We start from the raw sequence: 12,125 nt of genomic DNA, 5'->3' as shown, positions 1-12,125 counted from the left end.
AGCTCGATCAATTTTCACAGATACTGCATATTCTTCCCTCTATATATATTGGATATTCTCTATCCTCAGGATGGTGCATGACCCTGCATCATTTTGCGCGCGAAATGTAATTTCGACATTCGTCGCATCTCACCAAAGCGTTTCATCATTTAGCCAACCCCTGTTAAGAGAAAGAGACGGTGCAATTGCTTGTGGTCATCATTTTTACTCTTTATGAGTATACTACTTCTAGTCACAATCCAGTGGAATGTTGCCCCCTATATATTGGTCATTTATCAGCTGTGTGTTTGCCATGTATCGTTGAAAGGCAAGTAACGGAAGAAATTTACAACCCCAGCCAAACTCGTAGAACAATTTTTCATGACAGATGAATAGAGATCCAATTTTAAGGCAGAAAATACCATATTTGGCTCCGCAGAACATATCGTTGTAGCACAAACGCCCACAACCATTAAAACAACCAGTATCCTTAGAAATGGTTGCGTCATACTTCTTACTGTTAATGCTCCCTCGTACCGCCTCAAGGGCAAAGCAAGAACCACAATGGTCGATCACTACACCCCACCCCTGCTACTAGGTATGACTGAGTGCGCTTTCTTCTGTTACATTTCAGATAACATTCCACAGGAAGTACAGGCCAACAGCTAGAAGTTGATCAGCAAATCCATATTTCAAAATTACATACTTTCGGAAGAAGATCAAAGTTCATGAATCGAAGCCAGAGTAAATACCACTATCTCTCAATAGCCTCTTCTCTTCTTCGACATAATTCTTCCCTCTGCTGGCCTGACCAAGCTCTCTCTTCCGCTTTTCCTTCTGTGAGAAGGAAAGATTCTTCTTCTCTTGCCGGGTTTGAACATCCGCCAATTGCTCTCCAGATGCTAACGCTGCTCTTGTTCTTTGCCGATCTTTGAACGATTCATCGGCATCCTCGGTCTTACGACCTTCCCTCCCGGTGGACCACGACCAGTCTTTCTGGTCATCCTCGACTTTTGGAGGGGGCACTCCTAAGACCGATAACCCGCCCTTGAAACCGTGTTGCTTCAATGCTTCAAAACTCATTCCACCACTCTTCTGCTTTCCAAATTTCCCTGTATTTATGCATCTAAATCAATGTTAAATTTTCTGGTGGAAGTTAATACTTTTGAACTGGGAAGGGAGAGAAAAATATAAAATTTGGACAATCCACAAGTGGAGTAAGATCCATAATCAATAGGACCCACAATATAATGATGGTGCACATTAACGAAAAAAATTACTCCATCGATCTGTTTTTGTATTCAGATAAACGATATTCTCCACTAATCAAATATGGTTTCTATATATACCTCTGCAAAGGCTATATCATCTCTATCCGTACGCAATAAGAAAATGCATGACATGATCATTTAACTTTTTGTTTTTCCCCCTGTAGAGATACACTTAGCTAATTGACTGAGGTGAACATATCTGGTTAAGAAGGTAAAAAATGTTGGAGATAAGCCAATGCCATCACATGGACACAATAAAATGATTCATGACAGAACAATGCATTTAATGCAATATTAGATACTTACACAAAAAATGGATAGGAGTAAAAGAATCCTTATAAATTATAGATGTGTTGGCATGAACTAAAGGCATGTAATTAACACGATGATACATCTTGTCACCTTATGTAAGCGATGAACTTATCATACCAACTAGCTTAACTATATAAATGGCAAAGCTAACATAAGATTAGTACCTTTGGAAGATTGTTCACTCCTAGATTTGTTCTTATCTTTCGTCTTCCCAACGCCATCATCAGATTCATTATCTGAATGCGATGACGATTCTTCAGATGAGTCCTCTTCCTCATCACTCCAAGGCATTGCCCTTTTCATATTTGAGCTCTGAAGAGCAACGGAAAGGTATAAGAACCGCGTAGCAAAAATCAAAATGTCAATTACAGTGAAGGAACACATAAGTCCAACCACGTATGCCACATTCAATAAAATCTAATTTTTTCACCGCCCCTATCATTTTGAACACCAACTATAGACGGACTAATATGTGAAATCTAACTAAGCCATTTCCGGTCTCTAACACATCACTACGCTTCCTTTACAACTGCCGGAACACAAAAGACGACCATCCGAGACACGACCAGCGGAACTTCTCGACAAGTAATTCAGCAATTCGACATTCGGTAGCCACCCATCGTCAACCGCCCCTAGCGGCACTAGGATTCGGAATATGAGCAACATAGACTCGTTTTCCTTTCTTCTGCCAAGAAAGTGGTTGCAGCATACAAGAAATCTGAAAACAATGAATCAAAAGGACACTCTTTTGCCCTATTACTACTTCATTTACCACACTTAATCTGCCGGTGTTTGACGAAAGATTCGATTTTTTTCCTCAATACTCAGGAAGGTTATGTCATAACAGTACTACCTGAGCAAAATCAAATCCAACACAAATGATCGCCAAACAAGAAGGCGCTTATACCAAAACAGAGCCACATGCTTCGAAATCGAGCACGTAATTGAGAGGCGGATTCTACTGCGGACAAAGGAATTGCAAGTTTCGAAACGAGCAGAGGATCTGGGGGGGAAAAAATCGAATTACCGAATTAGGGTTCGTCGGTGACGGCTATTCCACGACCACGAGCCGCGCGATGAGACGATAGAACGATGGCGTGGCTTCTTATTTCTGTTGACCGGCGCGACCTGTCGTTTTGACCGCCCGCTCCCAAGGCAGGGCCTAAACGACATTAGAAACGGCTGGAGTACCCGAGCAATCGTTCGGTGGTGGATCGACCTCCAGACCCGAAAGTTTCCCCGGAACTTCGGCCCCGGCCACGAGGCCGTTAGGGTGGCGGGGCCGCCTCTCGGGTGGCCCCGGGATGGTCGGCGGGGGTGGCTGGGGCGTGGTTCGGTCGATAGCTGGCAGAGGTGAAAGTGGATTTTTCGAGTTTACAGGTAAATCTTTTCATCGACACCGAAAATATTTTCGACCACTAATTTTCCTAAATGAGACTCGATATAGTGATAAATGAAGACAGTGTTTTTATGATCTATGTTAGTAAAACACTCATAGTTTTCTGCATGATTACGTGCTTTTCATTGAAATTTCCGTCTCCCGCACGTTTATTTAACTTAAGGGTACGTAGTCGTTTTTTCAAAAGAAACAAATTACACATGTATAAAACACTCACCATGTTTTGCTTCGGTGAAAATACTTCAGTTTTTGACTAATTACAAATCTTATCATTAGTCAATTAATAATGTTTCGTGTCAAATTACCATTTACGAAACAAAGTCGTAAATATATCATCACATATACACACAAAAGAATATATTCTTTTGATTTCCAATTTGATACTATGACGTAGTAATGAAAGTGTGAAACTCTCAAATGTGACGGCTTTATAAATCTTGTAATTTTAAATGGTCATATTTTTACATGCGAGTTTTTCTTATGCATAACACAATTTATATAAAACTCATGACAATACCTTTTCTAGATCATATTAAATAACGCCGAACTTGGTTCTTTCATGTTGTTTTGATATTAATTGTATATAGATCTTCCAAGTAGACCCGAATATGAGCATAGTGGCCTATTAGCCTGCCGTGGCTCAGCCACTAGGCCTGAAGCATAAAATCAAGCAAAAGCTCGAACGAGCATATCTTTTATTTTGCTTGACCGGGCCTATCCGTTTAGGTTCGATCACTCTTATGAAAAAAGAAGTTAATATATTTTATATTTTAGGTGGCCTGAGTTTGAGCAACGATCAATACCTTTAAGTTTATCACCCGACCCGACCTGAATTGACCCGACCGGTCCCTTCTCGAGGCCTACCTTAAGGTAAAGGCTCGTGAGGTTGACAATAAGGTGATTCAAAGAACGAGTGGAAGCTCTTCTAAGACAAAGGGAATTGACCAAGTCCCAAGTCAGTGTCAAAAGAGAATCTCTTGATCTATGGGAGTGGACCTGGCTATGCGTATTGTCATGTTATGAACAAAGTTCCAGCCGTTAAAGCTTGAATTCCACTGTTCACATTCCTTCATTTTGAAAACAAGCCACAAAACCAACCACGAATCGAGTACATACAATGCCAGAATGAGTCAAGCAATTCCAACCATTCAGCTTATAATGAACAACAGTCGTCGTTCCCACACGGTGGCATGACTATGTTTCGGTACCTTTCGAGACTAGATTTTCTTTTGCGCATTCTAGAAATCTTTGTGATTGACATGAAATTACTGAGCACGGATCTCCTACATGCTTCCTTAGAATCTTAAATTCCTTTGTCTATGTGCTAGCAGTTGCATTCTCTCAACTGTACAAACGCATACTAACTTCGTTTGGACGATGTTTTTTTTTCCATTTTGATTGCGCAACATTGGAGAATCGCATCAATCCACAGAAACATAGAGAGGCCCGAGAGGGAGAACACCACCATGAATCGTTTCGTAAAGCATCGACCATGATATTATGCTCTTTATTTGAATGGTTATCATCCCTGTCTTTACGTTGCAGCGTGGCCTTTGAACGAGGTGTAGATAGTGGTGATGGCAAGAGGAGGAGGGTTGCTGTCATTGGAGGGATATTGGCTTTGGTGTTGAGGCTTTAATTTGACCTTAATCCAAATTGATCTTTAACATATGGTGAAATGTGATGGAAGATACGTGTGTCCACGCAAAATTTAGGCTGCTCTAAGACCACCCAATCTCTCGCTTGTAGACAAGAACTTTGCCTTTTGAAATTGGGTCTTGCAAATACGAAAACCTAGTAATATGATCCGTATTCTTTCAAATCCGATTTCAAGATGAACAAAATGATATCTAAGGAATTGTCATGCCGAATCATATCATTCTCTCTCTCTCTCTCTCTCTTTCTCCCTCCATTCACGTTATAGATATTTTTCTTGGGCAAGACGAATGAACGTGGACCCTATTCACCGTAATTGTTAGATAATATGGGCCTCGCATAAAGAAAATTTTTACTCAGATTTAGGTTTATGGATCACATGATATCACATCCGTTGATCTTGTAGTAGTCCACATAAGGGCTAACGAGGGATCTACCAGATCAAGATTGTGATTGTGGTTATGGTGTATTGGTCCCGGGTCCAAATAAAAAGTTCCCTCTTATGAATTCCTATGATATGATGAATTATGTTAAATTTGGACGCGCATGTGCCCCCGTTCAATCCTAAAGCAGTAAAAGTCAACAACTGTGGCATGTTTGCCTTTTCAATTATTGGTGGCATATCTATTAGCCCGAGTAATAATTGGGAAATAAATCAACACTATGATTGAAGAAAGAAGTTCATGGAAAAGGAGCACATTCTCTCTCACTCTCTCTCTACACATAGGAAGATTATTTACTATAGTTAAAAGAAAATGACAGGCCACATGTATTTCTTACCTTCTTGATTGATTAATAACATGCATATGGCAAAACATGGATCTACCTATAACATTTGATACAATGACTATTCAAATTGGCTACAAATGCTAGTAGTGGAAGCTTCACCCTACGAGTAGTGATTAGCTTGCTCTATCAACATAGTTCGTTATGGATTCCCAATTTGTAAATTATGAAGATTAGGGCTTTCTATGGACTGCTTTGCTGTCTCTTCCTATTAAATTAACTTAATTCTTGGGCTTTTAAACTAATAATCTACTTGATTGCCAAGAGCTTTGAAATGTGAAAAAAAAAGGGAGGAAAAATTAGTTTAGGGGAACCGGACACAGTATCCCACATGCAGCATGTGTGGATTAATATTAGTCAATTGGGACAGCAAGCCTGGAAGCAAAATCCAAGAAATTGCTTTGGCCTCATAAGCTAATGAATATGCATATATTGGGTTGAATTCAATTAAAAATGCTTGCTTTCTCCAAGACCCAAGAAGATTGCAGTGGCCTTGAACTCCAAATGCCCTAACAAGATCCTATTTCTCTGTGCTTAAGCACTTTTTCCCATTAGGGGTTGCAGCTTCCCGTGCACAAGAAACTTCCCCAGTAATTCATGCACTTTCTCATGTTGCTGGTTGCCCAATCTTAATGGAGTTTACAATGAACCAAAAAAAATGGGACCATTGTCTTGGTTCTCTTGGACACATGTCTAGATTGGGTCAAAAGAGACTCAAAATTCCATAGCATACATGGAATTTGTTATGCTTGAAAGCAACAGATAATGTTCCCTTTGTTTAAATTATAAATAAAAGAAACAGATACATAGAAGGTGAAGTTAGACAGGAGACCACACTAGGAGTTCTGAATCTCTCTCACAAAGCACAAGCATGTAGCTGATATGTCTTCTTCCCTGGTCTGGTTCAACCATTCACAGCTCAAACCCCAAAAATTCTATTCTCTCAAGAAAATTCTGGGACATTGCTATGAACACTGTCCTCAACATTCCCCTGCAAATTTGCAAGCGTAGCCAACATTCTCCTCAAGAAGCGACGTCAAAAGACTAAACTTTTCAATCTAATCTCTAATCTCAAAGCGGGGTTTAAGCAACAAGATAAAATCTTTTAGGTACTTTATTACTCCCTCTTTCACCTTCTGCCATGGTGAATGAGGCAAGCCCAACCTGATTTTGCAAAGGGAGTGAAAAGAAAATATCCATCTAGTTAGAGAAAGCAAGACAAATCTGGATAGCAAAATATTAAAAAAGGTACATAAAAAAAGTTGACCCGACAGATCCGATCCGTTTTGACCGGTCACAATAGATAATGGGTATCGCATGAACTCGTTTTACTAGACTAAGTGAATCATATGTTAGGAATCTACTTACTTTTTACACTGTAACATTCATTAAATGAGTAAACACAGTATTTCTATCAATTGCTTTATATTGTATATAATATTCTGTTTTGAGGTGCAGTCAAGCCATTGTGAATATTAAAATTAGTAAAAATTTGGGAATTTGTTTTGCCCCCTGTATCTATTCTTTTGACCGGAAAAAAAAAACAAGAAGGAAAGGGGAAAAAGACCATTGTCTCTTCCCAAGTACCCAAGCTTCGGCCAGCTCTTGGATTGGAACTTTAAAGAAAAAAAGAAAAAAACTTGAGCGAGCCGAGACCTCTCTCTCTCTCTCTGCACTTTATTCCTCTTCAAATTCGATACTTTGCTCTGCCTCTGTACCCCCAACTCAACGAGGTTTTTAGTTGCAAGAAACTCTCTCTCTCTCTCTCTCTCTCGCTCTCGCTCGCATTGTCTTGTTCCACGCTCGGAATCTCATATTCTTACTCCCACGCATCATTGGTCGTCCTTTCTCGTTACCCCTCTTTCTCCTTCTTTGTTCTTCTTGTTTACCTCTGTTTTAACTAGTGTTTCCTCTACCAGTGAACATTGAAAAAGAAAGTGAGGCCCGTATTACCCAAGTGGGGTCGCTCTTCCTTTTCTTTCCTTTGCTCTGTTCATTAAACCCAGAAAGTCGAAAATGTTCAAAAGCTGAGATTTCCAATGTAAAATCCTTATTATTTCATTATTTCCCCATCACCTGAAATCGAGGGAAGTACATCTCTTCTCTCTCTCTCTCTCTCTCTCTCTCTTCTTTTTTTGCTCTGTTTTTCCGTCTATTAAAAGGTCGCCCACAAGTCACAGTCACTCCGGACCCCCTTCGTTCTTGTATTCCTGTTCGTTCCTTCTTCCTTGTGTTGTAGGTTCAAATTTGTCAATTTGAGCCTTTGCAATTCAAGAACTAGGGAAGTCACTATAACCCCTTTTGGCGAGAAGATAGATGATCATACAGTGACTCTCCCTCTCTTGCTCTCTCTGATCTCCTTATCATCATTTGCTAATGCTTACTATAAATGGCGAAGCTTTCGTGGCCAAAGACATTGGTGAAGAAATGGTTCAACATCAAAAGCAAAGCCGTGGATTTTCAAGCTGATGACATCGTTTACGGAGGTGATGACCCATCATATCTCTTGGTTTTTTTGTTCACCTTTTATTTTCTGGGTTTGGTCTTATACAATTAATACTGTTGCTTTTGTTCCTCAACTTCTTGGTACTGTTCTAATGAAGGGTCTTCTTTTTCCCTTCCATACGCAGCTCAAGATCTGCCATTTGTTTCTATTCCCTTTTTCTCTCTTTTTTTGGCTCTGGAACTTATTTGTGGCCATTAGTTGTAACTAATGAACCATCTTTTTTTTGGTTTTTTCTGATGACTATTCATTAGGCGTTATGCCACAAAACATACAGTGCCAGAGAGAGAGAGAGAGAGAGAGCAGCTTTAATGACTTCATCGTTTTTCTTTTTCAGGCGTTGATGAAGAACCAGGGGACATCAATTCAGAGAGGAGAGAGGCATGCAAAATCAAGAAAAGCAAAACAGGTGCACTTGTATTGACATCTTCTTTAATTTCTTTGTGGAGGACCACTTCACCTTTATTCCACACCTTAATCTAGCAACCCAGTCAATGCTTTAATTCAGCTCAACCCTTTCTTTAGTTTTTTTTTTGAGATGATATGGCTTCCCTTAAACTTTTACTAATCTCTCATAAACCCCACTTGGGATGGCAGAGAGATCTAACAAGAGAAACTCCGACCGAGCCCGGCGAGGTAAGATTGACCTTGATGCCTCGCAAGTCACAGATGTGCACAATTATCGGTATGTCTCTTTTTTTCCTTTGAGTTTTTCCAGGGGCGAACGATGAATCTTTCTACATTGTGCTAATATTGAAAGACAGAATTTTTGTAGCTACATGGAATGTGGCTGGGAAATCTCCTCCTAGCTATTTGAACCTTGACGAGTGGCTCCATACTTCGCCTCCTGCGGATATATATGTCCTTGGGTACATTCTTCGATTCAATTTGGATTTAATTGATGTCGTAGAATTTTCCGAATATGCGATGCTCTGCTAATCACTCCTCTGGCTTTCAGGTTTCAAGAAATAGTACCTTTAAATGCCGGTAATGTTCTGGGAACAGAAGACAATGGCCCGGCCAAGAAATGGCACGCTCTCATAAGGAGGACCTTGAACAGTCTTCCTGGGACCAGCGGTGTCTGCCATACGCCTTCGCCGATTCCTGACCCGATCGTTGAGTTGGATGTTGACTTCGAAGGGTCCACGAGACAGAAGGCTTCATCCTTCTTCCACCGCCGGTCTTTCCAATCCTTGAGTCACAGCATGAGAATGGATCATGAGATGTCGTTGCCACAGCAACCACGGCTTGACCGAAGATTCAGTGTTTGCGACCGGGCAATGTTCGGACACAGGTCGAGTGATTATGATCCCAACTACAGATGGTGTTCGTCTGATGATGAAACCGGGCCAACTGATTCCCCAGGACATGGTTACTACTCACCAACAACCTATAACAGGTCAAATTTCAATGAGGATAGAGAGAATCAGATGGTCCAATCTAGGTACTGTTTGGTTGCGAGCAAGCAAATGGTGGGGATATTCCTCACAATATGGGTGAGGAGCGAGCTTAGAGACCATGTTCGCAACTTGAAAGTTTCATGTGTAGGAAGAGGATTGATGGGTTATCTTGGAAACAAGGTCCGTTCCCTGCTCATTGACACATTCATTGATTCGTAAGCCACAGGACGAGTCTAGGATGAAGTGTGACAAATTCTTTTCCTCTGGATTTTCTCAGGGTTCGATTTCGATTAGCATGTCTGTGCACCAAACGAGCTTTTGCTTCATCTGCAGTCATTTAACATCTGGGGAGAAGGAAGGGGATGAGCTGAGGAGAAACTCGGATGTCATGGAGATTCTCAGGAAAACAAGGTTTCCCCGAGTCCACAGCATGGGCGATGAAAATTCTCCTGAAACAATTCTCGAGCATGAGTAAGGTTCTTTGCCTCTAATTTGCTACTGAATATCAAGATCGACTTGGTATCACCGATTCGAATAAATTTTTGAGCATGCTTTTTCTGCTTTTAGTAGCCAGTTGATTGAGTCCCTACCATTTAAATCACTAGAAGTGAGTCAGATTTGCAAACCCACTGCCAGTTTTTCTTACTTTCTTGTGTTGTTCATCTTAATGCAGTAGAATTATTTGGTTGGGCGACTTGAATTACAGGATCGCGTTATCATACCGATCTGCAAAGGCTCTCGTCGAGATGCGAAACTGGAGAGCACTGCTGGAGAATGATCAGGTATGTTGCCTTGCTATTTCCAATGAAACATTCCTTTTATCGTCTTCTTTATGTACTAGGAACGGTGAATTCAGTCAATCTAAGATTTTGCCCAATTCTCAGCTCCATAGAGAACAGAGAGGTGGGCGCGTCTTTGTGGGGTGGAATGAAGGGAACATTTATTTTCCTCCGACATACAAGTATTCAAACAATTCTGACAGATATGCTGGAGACGATAGGCACCCGCGGGAAAAGCGAAGGACTCCAGCATGGTAATTTGCTTGTCTCAGTTTATATGGCAGAATCCTCTTCGGGTTAGACCCGTATTTCCCATCATCACATCATCTCTCGACTACCGTCACATGCAGGTGTGATCGTATATTGTGGTACGGTAGAGGCCTCAATCAGTTATCTTATGTGCGTGGAGAGTCGAAGTTCTCTGACCATAGACCGGTATATGGCGTTTTTTTCGCTGAGGTTGAGTACATAAACCGGAATCGAATAAAAAAAAACATGAGCTGCGCTAGTTCCAGGATCGAGGTAGAAGAATTGTTGCCCTATTCAAATGGATACGTGGATGTCAATTTCTATTGAGGGATGGAATCTTCATCAAACTCGAATTGGAAACTTGGAGTCTTCGACAAGAAAACAAAGAGTTAACAACTACAGCATCTATCGAGGTATCACAGTTAAATGATGATGAAGAAACATCTGTACAATTCGTTTCATTTAATTGTGATTCCAATCCTCATATTGATTCCATCCTACAACTAGCTGTTTAACAATATGATCTCTCTTATTGTTATTGCTATTGTATGTGTAGCTTTAACGACTGAAATTTCCTCTTTTTAAATTTTATGGTGTTCAATTTCATCAACAAGAGCCGAATGTTAATAGATTGGTCTCGACCTTTCAGATGAGGTGGATTATAATGATGCTCTGACTTCTGTAACCATTATTTGAATGCCGAATAAACATCTGGACAAGTTCTGTTTAGCTATTTAGACAATCATCCTCTTCCATTATCGAAGTTTTGTTAAAACAAATATTCACTCAATTCAGTTCTCATCTCTGATCCGGTGTAATTTGCAGGTGGACGCTGCGACAGACATTAGCGTTCCCAGAAAATGACAAGGACACATTCCACTGCCCCTAAATCAAATACAAGGTTGGTTCTTTTTACTTCGCTTCTTGCTTTGCCTCAAGTGCTCTTCCTCAGCTGGGCACTCCAAGACTAGACATACCTTTGCCTTGTCATAACAGGTTCCTAATTTGCATTTTGCCGCCAATGCTACCTTAATGAATTCTGGAGTCATCTGTTGGGAGAAACTCACTACACTCAGCAAGAAATCGCAAGTCATGAGGTGAATGAGCTGTCCTCATTTATATAACCATAATAGCTTTTCGAATTCGGTTTCTATACCTGCCTATCAAGCAAATGTCACGCATACCCTTATGAAGGTTTTTCCATGAAAAGTGATTTGAAGCTTGCAAAATATGCAGGATAGACTTTAGAAAGATCAAAGTTCAGCCTAGTGGGAAGCATTGGAGTTTTCTGAAAAGTGCTTCTCCAGATCAAAGTAGGGGAATTTCTGGGATGAAGAGAACAGCACAACCTTCTGATTCAATGCAATTATCATGAGCATTTCTCAGTTTTTGGCCGAGGGTGACTTTTAACAGAGAGAGATAGCGAAAGATGATGTGTATCTCTGCAACCAATTCATAGGTCAATAGTAGTGGAATAAAGAAGTTCGATGCATATGATTGTTCTGGGCCTTCATTCTTTTTTTCCCTTTTCTTTTGCAGCAGTTGAAAATGAATTTACTGGGAAAAAGCTTTTTGCAAGGCTTTGTCATGCCTCGACCCTAAAAAGAGAGCTCTTGAAATAAAGCGGGGTCATTTGCAGGTTTCACTATCTTGTGGTGTGTTGAAAAGCAAAAACTCTGCCAGAGCCTTGCACTGCTTACATGGTTGTCAGGTTTTTTGTACAGTGGATCGTCATTTGTATTTTGTAAGATCCCTCCGTTTTTGTTTTCTCCGTTGTCAAATGGTCTCTTT

At 40.6% G+C, this 12,125-nt stretch overlaps 2 protein-coding genes across 5 annotated transcripts; one reads left to right on the top strand and one right to left on the bottom strand.

Moving 5' to 3' along the window:
• Positions 1 to 346: 346 nt before the first annotated feature.
• On the bottom strand, positions 347 to 2,822 carry LOC115673758 (uncharacterized). The gene is made up of 3 exons (XM_030596015.2): positions 2,590 to 2,822; positions 1,727 to 1,874; positions 347 to 1,091 (listed from the first exon to the last, which is right to left on the bottom strand). The coding sequence occupies exons 2-3, from the start codon at positions 1,863 to 1,865 to the stop codon at positions 706 to 708; spliced, it is 525 nt and encodes a 174-aa protein (XP_030451875.2). The 5' UTR covers positions 1,866 to 1,874; positions 2,590 to 2,822; the 3' UTR covers positions 347 to 705.
• Positions 2,823 to 7,145: 4,323 nt separating this feature from the next.
• Positions 7,146 to 12,055, top strand: LOC115673433 (type I inositol polyphosphate 5-phosphatase 4). Of its 4 annotated transcripts, none has more exons than XM_056314308.1 (12): positions 7,146 to 7,889; positions 8,244 to 8,315; positions 8,504 to 8,591; positions 8,671 to 8,775; positions 8,865 to 9,486; positions 9,584 to 9,777; positions 9,983 to 10,088; positions 10,191 to 10,339; positions 10,436 to 10,747; positions 11,160 to 11,235; positions 11,331 to 11,431; positions 11,571 to 12,055. In XM_056314308.1, exons 1-9 carry the CDS (start codon positions 7,793 to 7,795, stop codon positions 10,659 to 10,661), a joined length of 1,659 nt encoding a protein of 552 aa, XP_056170283.1. In that variant the 5' UTR covers positions 7,146 to 7,792; the 3' UTR covers positions 10,662 to 10,747; positions 11,160 to 11,235; positions 11,331 to 11,431; positions 11,571 to 12,055. The 4 variants fall into 4 exon arrangements, with proteins under 4 accessions (XP_056170283.1, XP_056170284.1, XP_030451457.1 ...); XM_056314309.1 differs by having other exon boundaries at positions 7,148 to 7,889; positions 8,682 to 8,775; positions 9,980 to 10,088; XM_030595597.2 differs by having other exon boundaries at positions 7,149 to 7,889; positions 9,980 to 10,088; positions 11,576 to 12,055.
• The last annotated feature ends 70 nt before the right edge of the window (positions 12,056 to 12,125 follow it).

This window comes from Syzygium oleosum, unplaced genomic scaffold (assembly GCF_021117445.2).
Source record: "Syzygium oleosum isolate NSW1041296 unplaced genomic scaffold, Sole_v2.1 Sole_v2.09, whole genome shotgun sequence".
Lineage (NCBI taxonomy): Eukaryota > Viridiplantae > Streptophyta > Magnoliopsida > Myrtales > Myrtaceae > Syzygium > Syzygium oleosum.
The sequence above is the reverse complement of the archived record's forward strand: the minus strand, read 5'-3'. Positions and strand labels throughout refer to the sequence as shown.

Coding starts and splice junctions, on each gene's coding strand:
- LOC115673758 (XM_030596015.2), bottom strand. CDS start 1,865: ATGAAAAGGGCAATGCCTTGGAGTGATGAGGAAGAGGACTCATCTGAA. Junction 1,092..1,726: donor GAGTGAACAATCTTCCAAAG/GTACTAATCTTA, acceptor GCATAAATACAG/GGAAATTTGGAAAGCAGAAG.
- LOC115673433 (XM_030595597.2), top strand. CDS start 7,793: ATGGCGAAGCTTTCGTGGCCAAAGACATTGGTGAAGAAATGGTTCAAC. Junction 8,316..8,503: donor AATCAAGAAAAGCAAAACAG/GTGCACTTGTAT, acceptor TTGGGATGGCAG/AGAGATCTAACAAGAGAAAC. Junction 10,340..10,435: donor AAGCGAAGGACTCCAGCATG/GTAATTTGCTTG, acceptor CGTCACATGCAG/GTGTGATCGTATATTGTGGT.